Below are 20,588 nucleotides of genomic sequence, written 5' to 3'. Positions count from 1 at the left end.
TATGTTATTAAATTCTTATCGATTACTTTGTTATTTCAATTTATTGCACATGTAATTTTTAATGTTATTAAATGTTTAGGTATATCAATTTGATTCGACATGCTTGAATATGTGATTTTATACTTGTACAGGCAAAATAATAATAATTATGAAAAAAAAGAGATCTTTTAAAAGCTATTATATGTACAAATATAATATGTGAATACTTGACAATTTCAGGCGGTGTGTATAAAAAGAAAAAAGAAAAAAAAAATAACCCACCTGTACAACAACCAACATCGACGTCCAAGTGTGCAATTGTTTAGTTAAAATATGTATTCTCAACGAATACTATGTGTATATAATGTAAATATGTATATTAATTCTATTTTATAGTAGGGCCAATTGAATATCGTAATTTGTTCACGATAAAAGCGTGAACATAAAAATAGACTAATCATTATCGTAAAAAAATAATAAATCAGCATGTGTATACCTTAATAAAAATGATGTATATTGAGGTACTTTTTTAAATAAGTTTTTCTTTTTGCTTTTTTTTGTTTTCTTTTCTTGTTCTTTTTTAATTTTTTCATTAATCAATATGTTAGAAATATATCCCATGTTTACATTTGAAAATATAATTATAAGTTTTAAAAAAAATGATGAAGTTAAAATTGTTCATAATTTTTCACAACGGTTTAACAAAACAAAAAATACTAGACACAAGATACCATTAGATTTTAAGAAGAAAATTTATGATCTCATGTTTCGCTATTATATTTTCATGAACGTCTACAATAATAATGCAATAAAGCTAAATATTGATTGTGTAATATAGTTTTGTTTAAAAAAATAAGCCAACAATATAATATCAAATTAGTATTTATGTAGAAATTTAAACATGAGTACTTCTTATTTTTATTATTTTGAAATAATTTGAGACTAAGTACATTTGATATAAATATTTCTTTTGCTTTATTATACTTTATATATTTTAGTATTTATCAGATCTAGTAATAATTAATATCATTTTTTAAGGTTATGTTGTATAAATTATTATGGAACACCTTAACCAAACATGTCAAATAAAAATGACATTAATATTATTACATTAAACTTAATTTTTAACTTAACTTAATATTATATTAAAATGGTTTATAAAAAGAAATCAAAAAATTAAATTAGATTATGTTAATAATAACTACCTGTATGGAGAGAAGAAATTATTAAGGTACGTTCTATTGTTTATATTTACGTTTTCCTTTTCAAATAAAATTCAAATCTACTACCATTACAAAACTCGACTAATGGCGCGAAAATCAATTTCAAAATAGTGACGTACTAACCGGGAAAAGTTTCCAATCTATTAAGTTAGATTATTAATGGTCATTGTTAGACCTAACCTAAAATGCTTGTATCACCTTAAAGAAATGTTTATCTATTTTTATTTATAAATAATTAAAATATTGTAAATTAAACGATAAAAATAACTAAAAAAAAATGACTACAAAAAGGAAGCCTGAAACACAAGTACCGGCAGAGGAAAGTGATTTACTTTCAATTCGGCCACTTGGTGCTGGCCAAGAGGTTGGGAGATCATGTATTATGTTGGAATTTAAAGGAAAAAAAATAATGTTGGATTGTGGTATACATCCAGGATTATCAGGTATGGATGCTCTACCATTTGTAGATTTAGTAGAAGCAGATGAAATTGATCTACTATTGATTTCACATTTTCATTTGGATCATTGCGGTGCATTACCATGGTTTTTGCAAAAAACAAGTTTTAAAGGACGTTGTTTCATGACGCATGCAACTAAAGCGATTTATCGTTGGCTTTTATCTGACTATATCAAAGTTAGTAACATTGCTACCGAACAAATGTTGTACACCGAATCAGATTTAGAAACTAGTATGGACAAAATAGAAACTATTAATTTTCATGAAGAAAAAGATGTCTTCGGTATAAAGTTTTGGGCATACAATGCTGGACACGTATTAGGTGCTGCTATGTTTATGATTGAAATAGCTGGTGTCAAAATTTTATATACTGGAGATTTTAGTCGTCAAGAGGACAGGCATTTAATGGCTGCTGAAATACCAAATATTCATCCAGATGTATTGATAACGGAGTCTACCTATGGAACGCATATTCACGAGAAGAGAGAAGACAGAGAAGGAAGATTTACCAATCTAGTTCACGAGATAGTCAATCGTGGTGGTAGATGTTTGATACCAGTCTTTGCATTAGGAAGAGCACAAGAACTTCTTCTTATTTTGGACGAATATTGGAGTCAACATCCTGAATTACATGAAATTCCAATTTATTATGCATCTTCTTTGGCTAAAAAATGTATGGCCGTTTATCAAACATACGTTAATGCAATGAACGATAAAATTAGACGACAGATTGCTATCAATAATCCTTTTGTATTCAAACACATTTCTAATTTAAAGGGTATAGACCATTTTGAGGATATTGGACCATGCGTAGTTATGGCATCTCCGGGTATGATGCAAAGTGGTTTGTCAAGAGAATTATTTGAATCTTGGTGTACTGATGCTAAGAACGGTGTTATAATAGCTGGTTACTGCGTAGAGGGTACACTAGCTAAAACTATTTTATCTGAACCAGAAGAAATTACAACAATGACTGGACAAAAATTACAGTTAAAAATGTCCGTAGATTACATATCATTTTCTGCTCATACCGATTATCAACAAACATCAGAATTTATACGTATTTTGAAACCACCACATGTAGTACTCGTACATGGGGAACAGAATGAAATGGGAAGATTAAAGGCTGCTCTGCAACGAGAATATGAAGATGATCCGAATACTACTATGGAAATTCATAATCCTAGAAATACAGTTGCTGTAGAGTTATATTTCAGAGGAGAAAAGACTGCTAAAGTTATGGGCACGTTGGCGATGGAAACACCTAATCCAGGACAAAAATTATCTGGTGTTTTGGTCAAACGTAACTTTAATTATCATATGTTAGCTCCTTGCGATTTATCGAAGTATACAGATATGAGTATGAGTCAAGTTATCCAAAGGCAAAGCGTTTATTTCTCCGCTTCGTTACCTGTATTAAAACATCTCTTAACACAAATAGCTGGTAATTTGGAAGTTATAGATGATAAAAAGTTAAGAGTCTTTAAAAACATCGATGTAACCATCGATGGTAAAATTGTTATGATGGAATGGATGGCAACTCCAGTTAACGACATGTACGCTGACTCTGTTTTGACTGCAATATTGCAAGCCGAGATGATGGAACAACCTCCTAAAATGTTACCCGCGCCAACTAAAATGGATAGAATGCATTTCAAAGAATGTCTTATTGAAATGTTGCAAGAAATGTTTGGAGAAGACTCTGTTCCTAAAATTTTCAAAGGAGAAAAGTTATATGTAACCGTCGATGGTAAAAAGGCGCATATAGATTTATTAAACTTAGAAGTTACCAGCAAAGATGATGAGACTTTCCAACAAATAGTACAAACGGCTGTAATGAAGTTACATCAATCGTTAGCACCACCCTGCGATACGATATAATTAATTATGTTTAAAATACTTTTATATTCCTGCGTCAGCAAATATATTTTATAAAATATGATTTATTTCAATTTTGATATATTAAAAGTATATAAAAAATATTCTAATTACATTTTCATCAATCCTAGTGTATAACAATGCAGTAAATAATATTTTTTTATATTCGAAACATTATTCATGCTGTAAATATGATTTTCAATTTCATGATTAAACAAAATAATTTTCATATAATGTGAATATTTATAAATAAGTTAAAAATAAAAGAAATATTAATAATTGATTGTCGTTTAACTTTAGTTATGTAATAAGATTTATCTTACCATATAAAATCTTATTTTATCTTATTAATTATCGCATTGGATAATTATTAATAATTTACCTCTCAGGCACAGCACATTACTATAGTAGTTTTCATGGATATTGACGTATCAAAAATTTGTTATAAAGAAATACCTTTATAGTAGCTAAAAGATTAAATATGATACTCCTTTAGATCACCCCAAGCAGGTCCGACTTTTATTTTTACTGGTAATGGTACCGCAAGTTGACATACTTGTTCCATGGATTCTTTAATTATTAAAGCTACTTTTTGTAAATCCATTATATTTACCTGAAATCAAATTAAAATTTGAATGAAAATAATTTGTATTAAGTTTTCTTAAATTAATAATATATGCCTAATCATTCTTACCTCGTACAATAACTCATCATGAAGTTGTAGTACTAAATAAGCACCTCTTAAATTGTCATTCTTTCGCTGTTTTCTTAATTTTTGTTTAATTCCTATCTTTGGTATGACAATCGCTGAGTTTGGAAATTCGTTTCGTATTCTATCTTCTATGTTAATCATAGCTTGTTTTGCTATGTCTGCTGCAGAACCTTGTACTTTAGTATTCACTGCTTGTCTTTCCGCTTGTGCTAAAATATATTTAATCTTTATAATATTCTTGTAAATTAAATAATTCTTGATCATTCGTAAACTCACCTTTTTCATACAGATTAGTACTTTTTAAACCAGGAAGCATTCTACGTCTTTCCATTAATGTCGTAATGTATCCATTTTTATGCGCTTCTAAATTAACATTTTTAAGCCATTTGTTTATGCCTGGGTATGCATTTATGAAAGATTCTAAAAATGTTTTAGCTTCTGTTTCTGTTACTTTTAAATTTTCTGCTAACGTTTTGACACCCATACCGTAAATCATACCATAGCACAATTGTTTAGTATTTTGTCGCATATTATCATCGATCTAAAGATACAAATAATATCAACAATTGTAGATAATTGTTTATATGTAAAGCAAAGCAAATGATTTATATTAATTATACCTGATCTTCCGATACATTGTTCCATGTAGCAGCAATATTTTTAAAAATATCACCTTCCTTGCATAGAATATTACAAAGTATCGGATCCTTCGAAAAATGAGCTAATATTCTTAATTCAAGTTGACAATAATCTGCCGATAATAGAACGTTTCCTTCGATTGGTATAAATGCCATACGAACGCTTATTACAAAAGTATTATCTTCTGAATTGAAATCTTTAGGTACGTTTTGCAAGTTAGGTTCGTGCATAGAAATTCTTCCAGTCAATGTGAAAGTTTCAGAATCCCCATAAATTCTTGAACTATTTTGGCCAAGATTTAACAACGGATAAACGATCTATCAAAAAATTTCAATCGTGGTTAACAAAGTATATAATATTTTGTAAAAAGATATATATATAATGTTAAGTGAATCGTATATCTACCTTGGTTTGAGTTGTGTTTAATTTACGCCAAGAAATAATAAGGCTTGAGATTGGATTATTATGTTGTGCCAAAACTGCTTTATTGGTACTTATTTTTTTCCCTTTATATAATCCCAAAATCTATGTGTCAAAAATATATTATTTATAATTTAAATCATATGTGCGATAATAAATCAATGATATTTATACCAACCTGACTGACTTCTTTGGATGATGAAAAATTAAATTTTCGTCCCGTTAAAGAAAACGCACGTTCTTCCAAAGAAGACATTTCAACTTCTATAACGTGTGACAATTCTTGCAAAGATTTTAAATTTATACCAAATCCTGTTAATTCCATGCGAGCTAACAGTGTAATAGATCTCATCTCGATTTCTGAAAAAATATATCCAATTTTGTTATATGTTTTTACAACATAAAAAGTCAAATATTAGATTGTCCCATAAGTTCTTTCCCATAAGACTTTGTCACCAACGAAATGTACTTTGAAAGAGCTATAAGATGACTGAAATTGATGACTGAAATTGATGCCATAAATGGAAAATAGATAAACCTACATGTCTACAAACATAGCCGGCTCGAAGTGCGAAATGTACTTATGGGACAACCTAATACTTTACCTTTAAATGTATAAAGTAATATTGGACAGAGTTCTTCCAATTTGTTTAATAATGTTTCCATAACGTGCCATGTAAGAACAGCTTTAGTGGATGCTTTAAATTCCAATGGTAATTTATTTTTTACGTTTGTTTTAGCATCGAAGTGTTTCACTATGAAGGATCCTAAAGGAAAATACTCCAACACCTATTAAATATATTTTCTTTCAAATTTCTTCTTAACACGTTCGCTACCATGCCACGAAAAAGAGATTTCAACCATCGTCTACTGGCAGTGACACTGGTAACGAACATATTACACATTCTTTTTTGGGGGGAAAGAGAATTAAATTATATTTTACCATCTCGTTCCACTTTTTTTCAGAAATACTACCATGTAGCAACCAATTCGCAGTATAAGGATCTAAAAATCTACAAGTGGCTGCTACTTGGAAACATTGATACAGTGTTTTATACAACTTCTTAGTTGAAAAACATCTTATATACAATGATGTATTAGAAAGTAATTCTTTAAAGAAATTTATTTGTTCTTTAATTGATACTTTTAAATCTGTAATATAAAATAAATTAGTTTTGTATATAATGAGTATAAAATATAAATATAAAATAAATATAAAAGAATTGTTTTTTTTCAAAAGAAACAAGAAAATACCTTTCATTTCGCAAAATGAAATATAATATGCAATATTTTTTTCCCAAGAAATAGCGGCGCCACAAATTTTTTTATCCTCAGCGATGAATTGTTCAATTTTTCTTGATCTGTTTTTAACGTCGGTAGTGGAATTAATAATTTTATTTCCTATACTGTTACATTCGTTTACGTAAGATTCGCAATGTAAAGCCAACGCGATACTTTTATTCTTCATAATTTCACGTTTAAATAAATTAAACGTCGCTTTATCGCTTCCAACTTTAACAATATTTAATGTATTCCAATCAATACTTTCATCTATATGTTCTATTTTGTGAGAACATAAATTTATTTGTACGTCTGATTTAATTTGTTGGACATGCGATGAACTTGTTTTAATAACAGGTAAAGATGTTTTACATCCTCTAACTATTTTTGCTTTTTTAATTGGTGTTTCTTCATCCGAGTTTGATACGATGCTATCCGAACTGTAATTTGCACCAAGAAGAATGTTTCGTTCTAATAATTGTTTTAATTTTGGTTTAGTTTTATTTATTATCTTACTATTGGTAGTCTTTGTAATATTTTTGTAAACACTGGTTGAAGTTGCAGATTTAGGTAATTTATCTCTATAAACTTTAACAGGGATTTTCTGTGTCTTCTTTAATTTTAATTTTGTTTGAACTTCTGTCGGGGAACCCATTATGACATCCGAATTATTAGAATTTAATGATATTTTACGATCAAGATTTAAAGTAGTTTCCTTTGCTATGGAAGGTTTTTTATCGGAAAGTCTTCGTAAATTGTAGTTAGATGATATTTTGTTAACATCTTGTCCGAGAATACAATTGCAAGATTCTACATCATTTTTTTGGTCATTATTTTCTGATACGTTTTTTATATTTTTCATATCGTTGATACTGTTATTTAAAACTTCTATATTCTCTTTATTTACTTCACTAATTTTTTTCAATAATTTGGATTCGTTCCAGGAATCATCATTCCATGTTATTATTGCATCTTTTATTTGCGTATCAGAAGAAGAAGGTTTGTGCGATAGAATCTTTTCATTTGAATTTAATTCTGCCATTGGCAAATTATTTTTGACTTCATGATTTAATAACTTGTTTGAACTTTTCGTACTTGTTTCATTTTTCATTTTATTAGGTGTTATGTTAATGTTTATATACGAAGAAAAATGTAAAGTACCGACGATATTTTCTTCAAGTGCATTGTACAATTGTGTGTCAAGATTTAAACTTTCATCGAATAAACTGGGACTTCTTGAAGCAGAATATTTCATAATTTTTTTAGATTCGCTTAGATTTTCACCTTTACAATACATTAATAAATTATTATCATCGGTATTATTTTCTTCATCAATTCTTTTTCTATCAAAAGTAATTAATGACTTGCTGTCACATCTACTTTCAAAATCAATATTTAAATCTTTCGAGCAATGCGATTTATTTTCTAAATTTTTATTGATGATGTTAATATGTTCCGTAATCTCATTTTGTTTATGCAGTGACGAGACATCTACGTCTGAATGAATGCAAGAAGAATTCTTTTTACTTTTATCTATATCTTCCATTCTTTTTTCTGACATATCTGTGTAATTTATCTTCTTATTTGTATTATCATTTTCTACAGCAATATCTTTCGATAAATTAGATTGATTATTACTGTTAGATGTAGTATCAGCGACTATGCTATTATTATGCGACCATGGCATATTTTGTAAACCTAATTCATTCTATAAAAAATAATATAAAATATTTGATTACAAAATAAGTAAAGAAATTTTAGATCTATTATTCATAATCCTCATGTTAATTAACCTGAATTAATATTCTAGCTTCTTCGACTAATAAAATAGCAGCTTCATGAGGTGTAAGACCATCTTTTCCTGTAACGAATACAGTTCTCATTTTATTTCTCGTAATAGCTTCCAATTCATGTTCTCCATCGTGTTCCTTTTCACTGTAATAATAATGATATATGCACATAAGTATTAAGATAATTTAGCATAAATTAATTAATTAATTTAACACGTTTATACTATATTACACAACAGAAAAAAGATTTCAATTGTAGCCAAGAAGTTATTTTAGGTTGATTATGTGTGATACCGGGCTCTCAATAGAAACTAGTGCATCATAAATATGTGATATTGGTAGTGAACTTGTTAATTAAAAATTCAATATAGTTTAATGCGTACCTTTCAAATGGTAATGCTTTATACAATGCTCGTTCAATGTCAAGAATGTTAGCGACAGCTAAATCTGCTACAGTAGTAATTCCTTGTTTAAATAGGCTCCTTGCTCGTAATCCATTTAACATTGAAATACGCAGTAAATCTAACAATTCTCTACATACTCCAAATTGTAGACGCGTTTTAAATTGTCCCACCAATAACTCCATGCAATCCCAACCAAGTTGTTTACAAAATTGTGTAACCATTCCTAATAAAGATAAAAAAATATATTTAGTTAGATATTAAATTTATATAAAGAAATAATATAATGTTACCAGCAAACGTGGAAGCACTTTGTTGTAAACTTTGTAGTACTCCACGACAGCAATTATATTTGCTACAAACTGTATTCAAAGGAATTTCTCGTACCAGATCATGTAAAGCTAACGCCGTGTAAAACCGTTTGTGTATTCTCAGCTAAAAGTATAAATAGTTTTTTAAAAATTACTAACAGTATTATATGTAAAGAAATTTTATATTTCTTTTAATTAATATAAAATATTTGCTTACTAGCTTGCCTGGTTTCACAATTCCTCTAATAGCTGACATTAGAAAACGCTCTTCTATGCCTATAAGTTGACCAACTCTTCGTTCGCTTTCCGATATTGATTTCCATAATTCCAGAAATACCATCCAATCTATTGTCGATATTTGACTACCATCGTTCACTGGAGTTACTAAATAAACGACGTGCAATTCAGTGTCTAAGACAAAACATCTTCTAGCTCTTTGCAATTCTTCAAATAAAAATAATCCTTCTATTGGTGAGATGGATGCAGAGAGACATGCTTTTCCCAAAGGCGTTGCAACCCATCTTTCTTCTTGTTCTGTAGCTTGTAATCTGTAATATATATTCTGTTAAAGAATGTCAATCATATAAAAATATAATATAATAAATATTTAGTAACTTACATTAAAAATTCATTATCCATTAAATATTTAATTGCATTAGTGGATAAATTTGTCATAACATCTTTTTTATTTATACTCGCTAAAGTACAATTCATATAAAGTTCAAGATCAACTTTCGTATATACCACTTCACTAGCTATGGCTTCTAAAAGTGTTCTGATTAAAGGATTAGAATCCTCCAAACATGATTCTATCGGTTTTAATGTTGCTGATAATAAACATTCTGCTGCTTTGCGTTCATTCGGTTTACATATTAAAATACTCTCTCCTGTAAAACATTTATAAGCATCTATGTATCTTACTCTTGGTTGTTAATAAAATAATTTACGTAAAAAGGAAAAAAAATACCTGCAGTATCACTTCCCATTCGACCAGCTCTTCCAATCATTTGTTTATACGTCAAAGTATCCAGTATTTTACCGCCGAACATTGGAGATCTAATAATGACTCTTCTTGCAGGTAAATTAACTCCACTACTTAACGTTGATGTTGCTATAAGAACTCTCAGAGATCCTGATCTATAATAACAAAATTGATTTAATAGTAACAATTAAAAAATTCAATTCAATTCAATGTATGATATAATACCTGAAGGCTCCTTCAATAACATCACGTTCATCCATTGTCAAACCAGCATGATGAAAAGCAACGCCAAATGAAATTGAATTTTTCAAGGAATTATCTAACCCGCATGGACAACGTTTCAATTGTTCAATAGTTTCAAGAATAGCTGTACTGTTTAATTGTTCTTTTAAAATATTACCAAGCGATGTATCTTTTTGACCTGCCAACGTTGATCATGCCATTACTTCATTTTTTATTTACTAATTTATCAACTAATTAATGTATTAAGTAATTACCTAATTTATAAAATGTTAGCGCTACTTGATATGCCAATTTTTCGCACCAATTTTTAGTTGGACAAAATATTAAAATACTTTTACCATCGGATATAGTTTCCATGCACAATTGTAAAATATCATCGGCATCCATCAATAATTCAGACGAAGATACTAAATTTCTAAGTAATTTTAACTTGCTATCGTATATGCTTTTTCCAATCTGCAAATAATAAATAAATTTAATTATACATAAAATATATTTAAAGGATATTTACTCACTTTACATAGCTCGTGTAATGGTATAGGTCTGAATTCAGTTTTATACAATTCAGCATCTAACCAATCCGCTAACAGGGTCAAATTTGGAAGCGTAGCAGACATACCGATTAATTGTATGTTAATATCTTTCTTCCTGTAACGTTAAAATAAATAATATTTTGTCGTTGGCATATATAGAATTAAACATCATTAATAATTACCGTAATGTCATATATTTTAGTTTGGTAAGTAATAATTCTAGGAGATAACCACGATTAGGATCACCCAGCAAATGCAATTCATCTATTACAATTGCACCCAACGTAGACAAATCTCCTTCTTCCATTAAATGATTAATTATAGAATTAGCTTTTTCTATAGTTGCTATGGCAATGTCGGTAGCTGTAAATCCACCAGGTGGATTTATACCTCCCATGAATCCTTCAACATGAATCCCGTATTCTGATAAAAGATCCTAATAGAATTCAATCATATTATTCACATTATTAATATTCAATGTTATCATATTAAAAATATTTACCTTAAAATAATACATTTTTTCTCTTACAACAGAAACAAATGGTAAAACAAAAATGGCTTTCTTTTTACATTCCAGCACCGTCTTTAAAAGAAGAATCTCTGCTACCAATGTTTTCCCTGCTGATGTAGGAGCCGAATATAAAATATTTTTTCTTTCATTGATTACTTTAAGATTGGATAAGCATTCTACTTGCCATGGAAACATTTCTGATATTCCTTTCGCTTCATATTTCTATAATATATAAAATTATTATCAATACGCTTGCAATATTAGATGAATAAATTATAATAATAAAGATCAATTTATTAAGTATATTTATACCTGAAGAATAAGCGATGGAAGACCCCAAGATGCTAATTTAAATCGATCTTGCGTACAAATCTTAGATGATACTTCCAAACTTAAATTACTGTTACTATTACTACTAATAACAGTAGATGTTTTCTCTTTACAATGCGATATATCAATAGGGTTACTTATATTATCTGTTAGCTTTGATTTATCCTATTGATTAAAATTTAGACATTTAAAATGTTGATTTTCATGCTCTAAGTTTTCAGTACTATTATATTCTTTACTTACTTTCCTAACGCTTATATTATCTTCCAAATTCTTTTCATTCGATTCTGAAATCTCTGGTAAGATGTTTCTGCTAGATTTGCTTTCGAAGAACATAATACTTTCTTTGAAATATTTATCGAGACTGGATTCATTTTGGAGATGTATATTTTTAGTATCGTCCAGTAGTTTTGATGAGTTTCTACTACTTGATTTACTTACATTTTTCGAAAATAATATAGTGTCTTTAAAGTATTTTCCTAAATCACTTTCATTTTGTTTCAATGGTATATTGTTACTTTGAGTTATTATTTTAGAATGTGTTGATGAGTTTCTTAATGATTTCATATTACCATCACTATATAATTAGTTTTGTTCTTAGAACATTTATTAATAAAGGAGATATATATATATATTATTATATATTATTATATTATATATACTATATTAATTATATTATTATATTAATTATATTATTATATTATTTGACTCCTAATAAATTTGACAGTTCACAAGCATTTGATTTAAAAAATTGTAAAATACACTTAACACACTCGTAAATATTTATAACACAAAAATGATTTAAAGTAATATAAGTTGCAATAAATAAGAATAAATAAATAAATAAATAACGTTTATAAAATCTATAAAATACACATGATTGATTGAAATAAATATAAACTATGAATTAAGATCAAACGACGTTAAGCAGTTGTAGAAAAGCGCCACCATGTACTCGTGGTACTTTTATTAACTACTTACACAATTTATTGAAATTAGTCGATAAGGTAGATTTCATAGTTGCCTTCAAATCTATTGGTAAGACAGTTTTCTTCATTACTCAACCCCATCGTAAAGATTGCACAAAACTACAAGCATGCATAAAGGTGTTGCATTGTAAAGGGCTTACTGATAGTAGGAATTCGTAAGCAACATTATCAACGATGCATAAAATGATATCTTATTAACGATTTTTCCGAAAGAAAAAGCCTATTATCTATCCATTGCAACTATGATTTAAAAAAGAAACCTGTGAAAAATAATATTATTCTAGCACTGAAAAAATAAAATGAATTAATCCAATGCAATCTGTTTTATACATCTGCAACTTTAACTTCAACAATTTTGGACTACTCCCTGGTATCTGTAAATACATAAAAGTTATTAAAAAACATTATAAAGTAATTAGTTTCTGTATATTAAATGGATAGAAGGAACTAAGGAAAAAAGAATAAGGATATGATATTAATTGGGGATTTAAAAGAAACTAATTACAATTATAATGCTTAAGGCAAGCGGTCTTTGGCTAGATTTTACTTGCAATGGAATGTTTAACATATAAAATATGTTAAACATTATACTGAAAGTAAAATACCATTGCCCAGGTCTAACCACGAGGAGGTAACCGCTTCTGAAGACCCGGGATGTGCATCCTGAAGATGTCCCCATCCGAAGTAAAATGAAACCATAGAAAATGAAAGCCCCGAGAACGTTTTTTAATGAGCCCCACTCTTAGGCTCCACCCTAAGAGTTATATTCGGAAAATCCTTAGAATTATTATCGAAAATGAAAAGAAAAGTTTGAAAACTGAATAAGAAACTGAAAACGAGGAGTGCATCTGAATAAAATTCAAGTAACATCAATGATTTTATTAAAAATCAATACACTTTAATATAATTTCAATATATGCACATACGGAGATTATAATTAATTAATATTTTATACATAATTGTCAATCTACTTAAATATAGTATAATAAAAATAAATGTATATAATTTTTGGTTGACCCATGGCATCTGTAAAATAAAGAAAATACATTAAAAATAACTATTATACATGTGCAATTCTACAAGAAAAACAATAAATGGATTAAAATACTTCATTTATATTGAGAAATAATTATTTTATATTACCGTTTACCATTACTCTGTCCTCTTCTGATCATCTTCTAATCCACTTTCCTCTCCTCTTGGACGGAATGGTTATATGAAACAATAAACTGATTAAAAATATTCATGTACTTATAGAAATAATTATTTTTTATACCATTTACCATAACTTAGTCCACTTCTGGTCATCTTCTAATCCACATCCCCTTCCTCTTGGTCGGAATTGTTATCTGAAACAATAAACGAATTAAAAAAGTTCATTTATTTATAGAAATAATTATATTCTACTACCATTTACCATAACTCAGTCCTCTTTGGGTTCGATTCCTCCTTCTCTTGGACGAAATTTGGCATCATAGTTCATCCTGCAAAGAAAATATTAAAAGGAATCGGAAAAGGATAGGGAAAAGTAGAACTTTTAAGGTGGAACTTTTCACGATTTTTGTTTTAAGTGGTTTCCCCCCGATCGGACTAATCCACTGATTCTAATTTCTTTGACGAGAAACCTAGGCTTCACGCGACGATCGACCATTACTCTAACAGCAGACGGTTGAGGCCTGACTAACGGATAGTGACCGAATCGCCAACGCGTGTCGCTTCGGTCCCTATGCTAAATGCATACTTTATGCATATCAAATCGCGAATAAAAAAACAACGCATCTTAATATTATATATTACGAGGGACCTAGGCTTCACAAGTCGACCGACCATAGTGCCAACTGCAGGACCGGTGAGGCCTGACTAACGGATAGCGACCGAATCGACTTGGTGTCGCTTCGGTCCCTATGCTAAATGCATATTTTATGCATATCAAATCGCGAATAAAAAACAAATCTAAAAGTTGTTCCACCTCAAAAGTTAAGTAAACTCACTTGAATGCATGCTAATTCACGTGAACATACTTAATATAAAGGAAAAGAAAGAAAGTGAAAGAAATAGGGAAGGTATGATGGTTGGTGGGGGAAATTAAAGGTAAGGAATACCTGAAAAAATATAAGAATTATTAAAGAAACATTATAAAGTAATTAGTTTCTGTATATTAAATGGATAGAAGGAACTAAGGAAAGGGGTAAAAGAATATGGTATTAATTGGGAAGTTAAAAGAAACTAATTACAATTATAATGTTTAAAGTAAGCGGTCTTTGGCTAGATTTTACTTGCAATGGAATGCATAACATATAAAATATGTTAAACATTATACTGAAAGTAAAATACCATTGCCCAGGTCTAACCACGAGGAGGTAACCGCTTCTGAAGACCCGGGATGTGCATCCTGAAGATGTCCCCATCCGACGACATAAGTCGAAACCATTGAAAATGAAAGTTCCGAGAAGGGAAATCCTTGCAATTATTATCGAGAATTAAGAGAAAAGTTTTAATACCATATAACAAAATGATAAACGGGGTGTTAAACATCAATAAAATCGAAATAACTTAGTACCTATATACTAATAAAATACATTAAAAATATATTGAAAATACATTAAAAATAATTATCACACGAGTGCGATGCTATAAGGGGAGAAGAATTAACAAATAAAATTAAACATTAAATTACACATTAATATTTTATTATAACTAAGTTCTAGTCTGGTTCTCCTCTGGTCCTCCTCCTATTGAACCTGCAACAAAAAAAAACAAAGGGTTAGGGAAGAAGAAGAAAAGTGGGACTGAAAACGAACCTGGAAAAGAAAAAGAAAAGATTATTTTAGATTTGCATATATGCAATGAATGATCCATGGTATCTATAAAAATTTGTACTGATCCATGGTATCTGTAAAAAGACAGAAGTGCATTAACAATGATTTTTCTCATACTAACATAAAACTAGGAATGCATCTGAAAAGAATTTAAGAAACATCGATGATTTTAATTAAAAACTAACACACTTCAATATAATTTCGATGAATGCATATAAAAATTACATTTTCTGTGTATTTCATAAATAATAATTTTAAATCTAAATAAAATAAAGTAAAAAATAGAAAAAGTATGCAATTATGGGTCGTTCCATGAAACCTACGAACAAAAAAAATACACTAAATATAATTATCACACGCTTGCGATGCTACGGGGAGAAGAATTAATAGATTAAAATGATACATTTAATTATACATTAATTTTACATTTTATTATACAAATAATAACTTTACACTATACTTTATAATTATTAAGTCCTCTTGTGGTCCTCGGCTGGTCGTCGGCTGGTCTTTGGCTGGTCCTCCTCCTATGTCCTGCAACAAACAAAACAAAGACGTATGGAAGAAGAAGAAATCCTGCCAATAAAATATTAAAAAAAGGATCATTTGGTGTGGGTGGAATTTTAGGTAAGGACATGATTCTATCCTTGGGAGTAAGATAGAATCAAGGCTCGCGTGGGCAGGGTCGCATCCCTGAAGTAGACCTTTCTTTGGAAAGAAAGAATCTACCCGCTACCCATTAAAAAAAGTACTGGAAACGAACCTGAAACAGAAAACAGAAAGATTAGTTTTGATTTGGGAAGAACCAATGAATGCATCGAAAGCATATTCCTTTTCTAGATCAAAATCCAATACTTACAAATGCATTGGAATTAATCACATCCTGAAACAAAATATAAACGAAAATTAATTAAATATATAATATAATAATTGAATAAATCTTAATACCTAAAACAATAAAAGAGACATTAAAAAACATTATAAGATAATTAGTTTCTACGAATGAAATGAAGAATGAAAAGTGGGGAAATTGTGTGTAATAGGAAATTAGAAAATGATATGATATTGGAGCGGGAATTCGGGAATGGTATTGTACTCTATCATGATTTTAAAGTATTTTCTATCTTTTAAATGAAATATCATTTATAAAATTAAATTTTCTTAATACTCGATTTATTTTTAGGAAAAATTATGTTTGATGTTTGGTGGGTGGCATGGCAAATCCAACGATGGTCACCTGTAACAAAAAGCAAACTATTTTAATTATTACCATTCTTAATAACCATTATAAATTATTGACGAGCAAAACAAAAAAATAAAACAATAAAAATATCAAATGACCAACGAGCTATTCTCAAAAAATTCAACCATGCTGTTGAATTTGAAAATAACTCATTAAGTCTGTAGTTGCCCTCTTGAGCCACAATTAAGTGGGGGCCTCTTCGGCTTTTAGCCTCTTCTTTCTTCAAGCCTACTGTCGGACATTCCCTACGTGCGAGCATGAAAAGAATCTTTGACCAAAAACGTCAATCGTTCCAAAAAGTATTCGCATAATTTGGCATATTACAACGATTAATGATATAGAATTAGAATCGTCCCTGATTCTATATAATAAAAAAAAACCTAACCGACCCTAACACAACCCTGAAAAAGAAAAATGTGATTAGTAAAACATCCTGAGCTTTTTACATTGAAAATAATTATTACCTTTTGGTCGAGAGATATCTCATCGCCGAAAGGAATATTATTAACTATGTAAAGTATCGATTCTATTCTAATACCAAACCGTTATAATATGCCAAATTATGGTCGTACAATTTAGAAACGACTTCAAGACATTTTCACCCAATTACTCTCAACTGCTTATTACACTAATATAAATGAAATACATTTCACATTACAATATAATATGAAATAATTCCATTTATTTTCTTTCATCATACATCTTATGCAAATAATTCCGATGTTCGTTAGGGGGTGACTCTATTTATTAATTATTACAAAATGCATTCGCGTTTCCCGTTAGCTATCCTAGCTCGTGGACAATCAACGAACTTAAAAGTTCATCGACTGTGCACATATTACACGAGCACATTTAATCGAATGTCCGAGCAGTTAATTATGCTAATCGATGACCTAATAACACTTCGCACTTTTACTATCGAGTAATATAATCGAATTGAAATAAAAATAATACTAAAAATGCAATGCATTTCTTTGCAATATTTTTATTTAAATTATTCTTTATATTAAATTATATGAAACATTTCAAAGATTAAATCGCGATAGTGCGAAGTGCTAGTTATAATACTTAAAACTAAGTATCAATTCATCAAAGGTTTTGCGGATTTGATTTCGACTCTATCTCGTTCGAGATACAATCGAAATAGAAATGAATTTCTTAAATGGTTGCAAATCCCTTTGAATCATGATACATAATGCATATTACAAATTGTCACAAAAAAGATTTAAAGTCAAGCAAGATAGAATAAAAAGATAGAATTTTGTGACAATTCCGTAAAAACCCGGAGGTGGGGACTCGCACTGAAAAGTGCAAGTATGCCACGTGCCATTCCGGGGTCCTACCTACTTATAATTAAAGTTTCACATTCTCTCAAAAAAATACACATGCATACCCACCCACACACTCCACGGTTCTCACACATACCACCAGGGTGCAAAAGCCTAAACTAGAGAGCATGCCCCGGGGCACCTCCGACACCCTAGTTCAAACGCGTTTTCTAAATTTATGGGAGTACGTACCAATTGCTGTAATCGTCTGTCAAGGCTAGTGATTATTGCATAAATGACTAATGCAAAAATACAAGTATAAACTAGTATATATTGCATACTAGTTATATACGAGTATATCATAGTTTCCGCAAATAAATGCGGTAACTCTACTATGCAAAACGATTGTTAAAAAAAAAATTTCGTATCGTACGCGTGACTCTACAAGTTATTTTTATTCAATAACTTTAAAAAATAATAAGCGCGGTATTACGTATCGCGAAACGATGTACAATGCACATTCCTAACCGCACACTCATGTGCAATGTACACGTGCAATCACTAGCACAATGACAGACGCCAATGGGGGGGAAAAACTTAAAACTAAACCCATACTAACCGTTTCTCACCCATACGTGTAACACCTGGGCACACGCATAAATGAGAACGCAGAAAGTATAGGGGGGAGAAACGGGGATTAGTAAATTAATTGCTGAAAATCCTAATCTAAGATTGATTATTATATAAAAATGTTTCTCATTAATCTAAGCGGGCTATGACTCTACAAGTCATTTATAATGACTTTCAAAAAGATTTTAAGAATTTAAAAAAATAAAAAAATCTCGGACGACTCTTTCGTTAAATGGCTGTTCTAATGAAAGAACTGGGCTTTGAGCCACCATATAACAGCCAGAGTCTATCCGTCGCGAATGGGTTTGTCTTCTTGCTCATTTTTTATATATCGAAAAATAAAATCGCGATTAAATAAACTAAGTACGAAGCAATGCATGCAAGACATTTATTACATGCTTTATTGGACGAAATCGAGTAAATTAATACTCGATTTCACCACTACTAAACGCGAACGAAACACGTAATAAAAAAGAAAAGTGCATTAATTAATTGCACTGTTAATTAAATGAATTTAACCGATGAGACAAGAAGACCTATCCTGATCTAATAATATAACATACAATAAAATATACAGTTTCATGAGCAATTTCAAAAAAGGACTAATCCTTTTTTAAAATCACTCATGTGCTCGTCAATAATTTTTTGGAATAATTACAACCAGTAACTCGTGCCGATTGGGACCTTTCATCCTCGGCATGATTGAGCACCGGAGGGACTTTAAATTTTAACTCACGACTTGCTAAATGTTATATTACATATATATGGCATTTTAAAATAAAATGACACATGTATGCAATATGAACAATTAGCATTAGAAGTTCTGCGGTGGCTCCAAAACACTCCTACTTCGTAGCAAATGGTCCAGCTGCATCCCTCGTCCATCAGATCCATCGGAGAATTCCTCGATGCACTTTTCCCGCACTCCCGTGACTCTAATATCGCGGTAAACGAATATAAGAAACTATAAAAGAGTTTCTTATCGCGAAACCGAAATTTTTCTTATACGGCGAACAACACTGAATCTACATACGCGATACGATTTGAATTTAATTTACGCCCGGTCACTGACTCTACTTCGCGATTAAAATGTTACTTTAATTATTCGTACAAACACTGATTCTACAATCTAATTCAAAGACTGCATTGCACGCAGTCAATGCAAACACAAAAAATTCACTCCCGATACGGTGCACTTCACTGATGCACTTCACTGATGCACTTCACTGATGCACTTCACTGACTCTACTTCGCGAACAGTCTGTACGACTGTTTTAAAATTAAAAAACTATAATTTTATACGAACAAACTCTAATGCAATTAACTGCATTGCTCGCAGTTAATTTAATATATAAATCTCAAAAATAACGCGAACGCGAACGCGAACACGAACGCGAAACGCGACCGAATTTTAATTAACGAACGATCGTGCTTCTAATCCGTGATTTTAATTATATTAAAACGATCAAACACTCCCGTTACATTGCTTCGCGCACGAATTGCAATGACGTTCTGAAACAGAAAATGAAAAAGAACGATTAATATCGTCGTCGTAATCAAAAACTATTAAAAATTTATCATAGAAAATGTTTCATAGAAAATGTTTCATAGAAAAATATACTTACTTCTAATCTTCATTGATGAATGCACGATGGGTCTCCTACCCTTAGGTGACGATGACCGAATGCACTGACTCTACTTCGCGATAAAAATTGTATTTTTTAATTATTCGCACAAACACTGACTCTACTTCGCGATAAAAATTGTATTTTTTAATTATTCGTACAAACACTGACTCTAATTTTTACAACTGCATTGCGCGCAGTTGAAAAATCAAACACCAACACTTGCTTACCTTTCTGTAAAAAGAGAAAATAAGAAAACTATTAGTATCATTGTTACCATTTAAAAATTACAAGTAATTATTAAAGAAATGTTTAATAGAAAAA

The 20,588-nt window shown here is 30.0% G+C and overlaps 2 protein-coding genes and 1 long non-coding RNA gene across 6 annotated transcripts; 1 reads left to right on the top strand and 2 right to left on the bottom strand.

The window, feature by feature from the left end:
* The first annotated feature begins 1,200 nt into the window (after positions 1-1,200).
* On the top strand, positions 1,201-3,888 carry LOC122513306 (cleavage and polyadenylation specificity factor 73). The gene has a single exon (XM_043629604.1). The coding sequence runs from the start codon at positions 1,480-1,482 to the stop codon at positions 3,538-3,540; it is 2,061 nt and encodes a 686-aa protein (XP_043485539.1). The 5' UTR covers positions 1,201-1,479; the 3' UTR covers positions 3,541-3,888.
* On the bottom strand, positions 2,951-12,320 carry LOC122513296 (DNA polymerase theta). Of its 4 annotated transcripts, none has more exons than XR_006302711.1 (24): positions 11,934-12,320; positions 11,673-11,855; positions 11,352-11,582; positions 11,032-11,285; positions 10,832-10,964; positions 10,571-10,772; positions 10,299-10,494; positions 10,059-10,228; positions 9,711-9,978; positions 9,309-9,639; positions 9,074-9,215; positions 8,763-9,006; positions 8,383-8,524; positions 6,563-8,297; positions 6,252-6,460; positions 5,914-6,097; positions 5,487-5,668; positions 5,294-5,413; positions 4,870-5,205; positions 4,526-4,790; positions 4,232-4,458; positions 3,652-4,150; positions 3,450-3,524; positions 2,951-3,367 (listed from the first exon to the last, which is right to left on the bottom strand). XR_006302711.1 is itself a non-coding variant. In XM_043629579.1 (22 exons), the coding sequence occupies exons 1-22, from the start codon at positions 12,255-12,257 to the stop codon at positions 4,013-4,015; spliced, it is 6,216 nt and encodes a 2,071-aa protein (XP_043485514.1). In that variant the 5' UTR covers positions 12,258-12,320; the 3' UTR covers positions 3,606-4,012. The 4 variants fall into 4 exon arrangements, 1 of the variants encoding a protein (XP_043485514.1); XR_006302712.1 differs by lacking the exon at positions 11,934-12,320 and having other exon boundaries at positions 11,352-11,470; positions 11,545-11,582; positions 11,673-11,763; XR_006302713.1 differs by lacking the exon at positions 11,934-12,320 and having other exon boundaries at positions 11,352-11,467; positions 11,545-11,582; positions 11,673-11,763.
* Positions 12,321-13,822: 1,502 nt separating this feature from the next.
* LOC122513346 lies at positions 13,823-14,426 on the bottom strand. Its single transcript, XR_006302722.1, has 3 exons — positions 14,097-14,426; positions 13,963-14,028; positions 13,823-13,877 (listed from the first exon to the last, which is right to left on the bottom strand). It is a non-coding gene; the product is annotated as an uncharacterized LOC122513346 (long non-coding RNA).
* Positions 14,427-20,588: the final 6,162 nt, after the last annotated feature.

The sequence above is a fragment of the Polistes fuscatus genome, unplaced genomic scaffold (assembly GCF_010416935.1).
Source record: "Polistes fuscatus isolate 324 unplaced genomic scaffold, CU_Pfus_HIC Scaffold12, whole genome shotgun sequence".
In the NCBI taxonomy this organism is placed as follows: Eukaryota; Metazoa; Arthropoda; class Insecta; order Hymenoptera; family Vespidae; genus Polistes; species Polistes fuscatus.
Note: the sequence above shows the minus strand (reverse complement) of the source record. Positions and strands in the feature narration are given on the sequence as shown.

What these genes read in the sequence shown, in the direction of transcription:
- LOC122513306 (XM_043629604.1), top strand. Translation starts at nt 1,480, where the DNA reads ATGACTACAAAAAGGAAGCCTGAAACACAAGTACCGGCAGAGGAAAGT.
- LOC122513296 (XM_043629579.1), bottom strand. Translation starts at nt 12,257, where the DNA reads ATGAAATCATTAAGAAACTCATCAACACATTCTAAAATAATAACTCAA. An exon ending in TTCCATCGCTTATTCTTCAG is followed by an intron (nt 11,583 to 11,672) that starts GTATAAATATAC and finishes TATATATTATAG; the next exon opens with AAATATGAAGCGAAAGGAAT. An exon ending in ATGGATAATGAATTTTTAAT is followed by an intron (nt 9,640 to 9,710) that starts GTAAGTTACTAA and finishes TATATATTACAG; the next exon opens with ATTACAAGCTACAGAACAAG.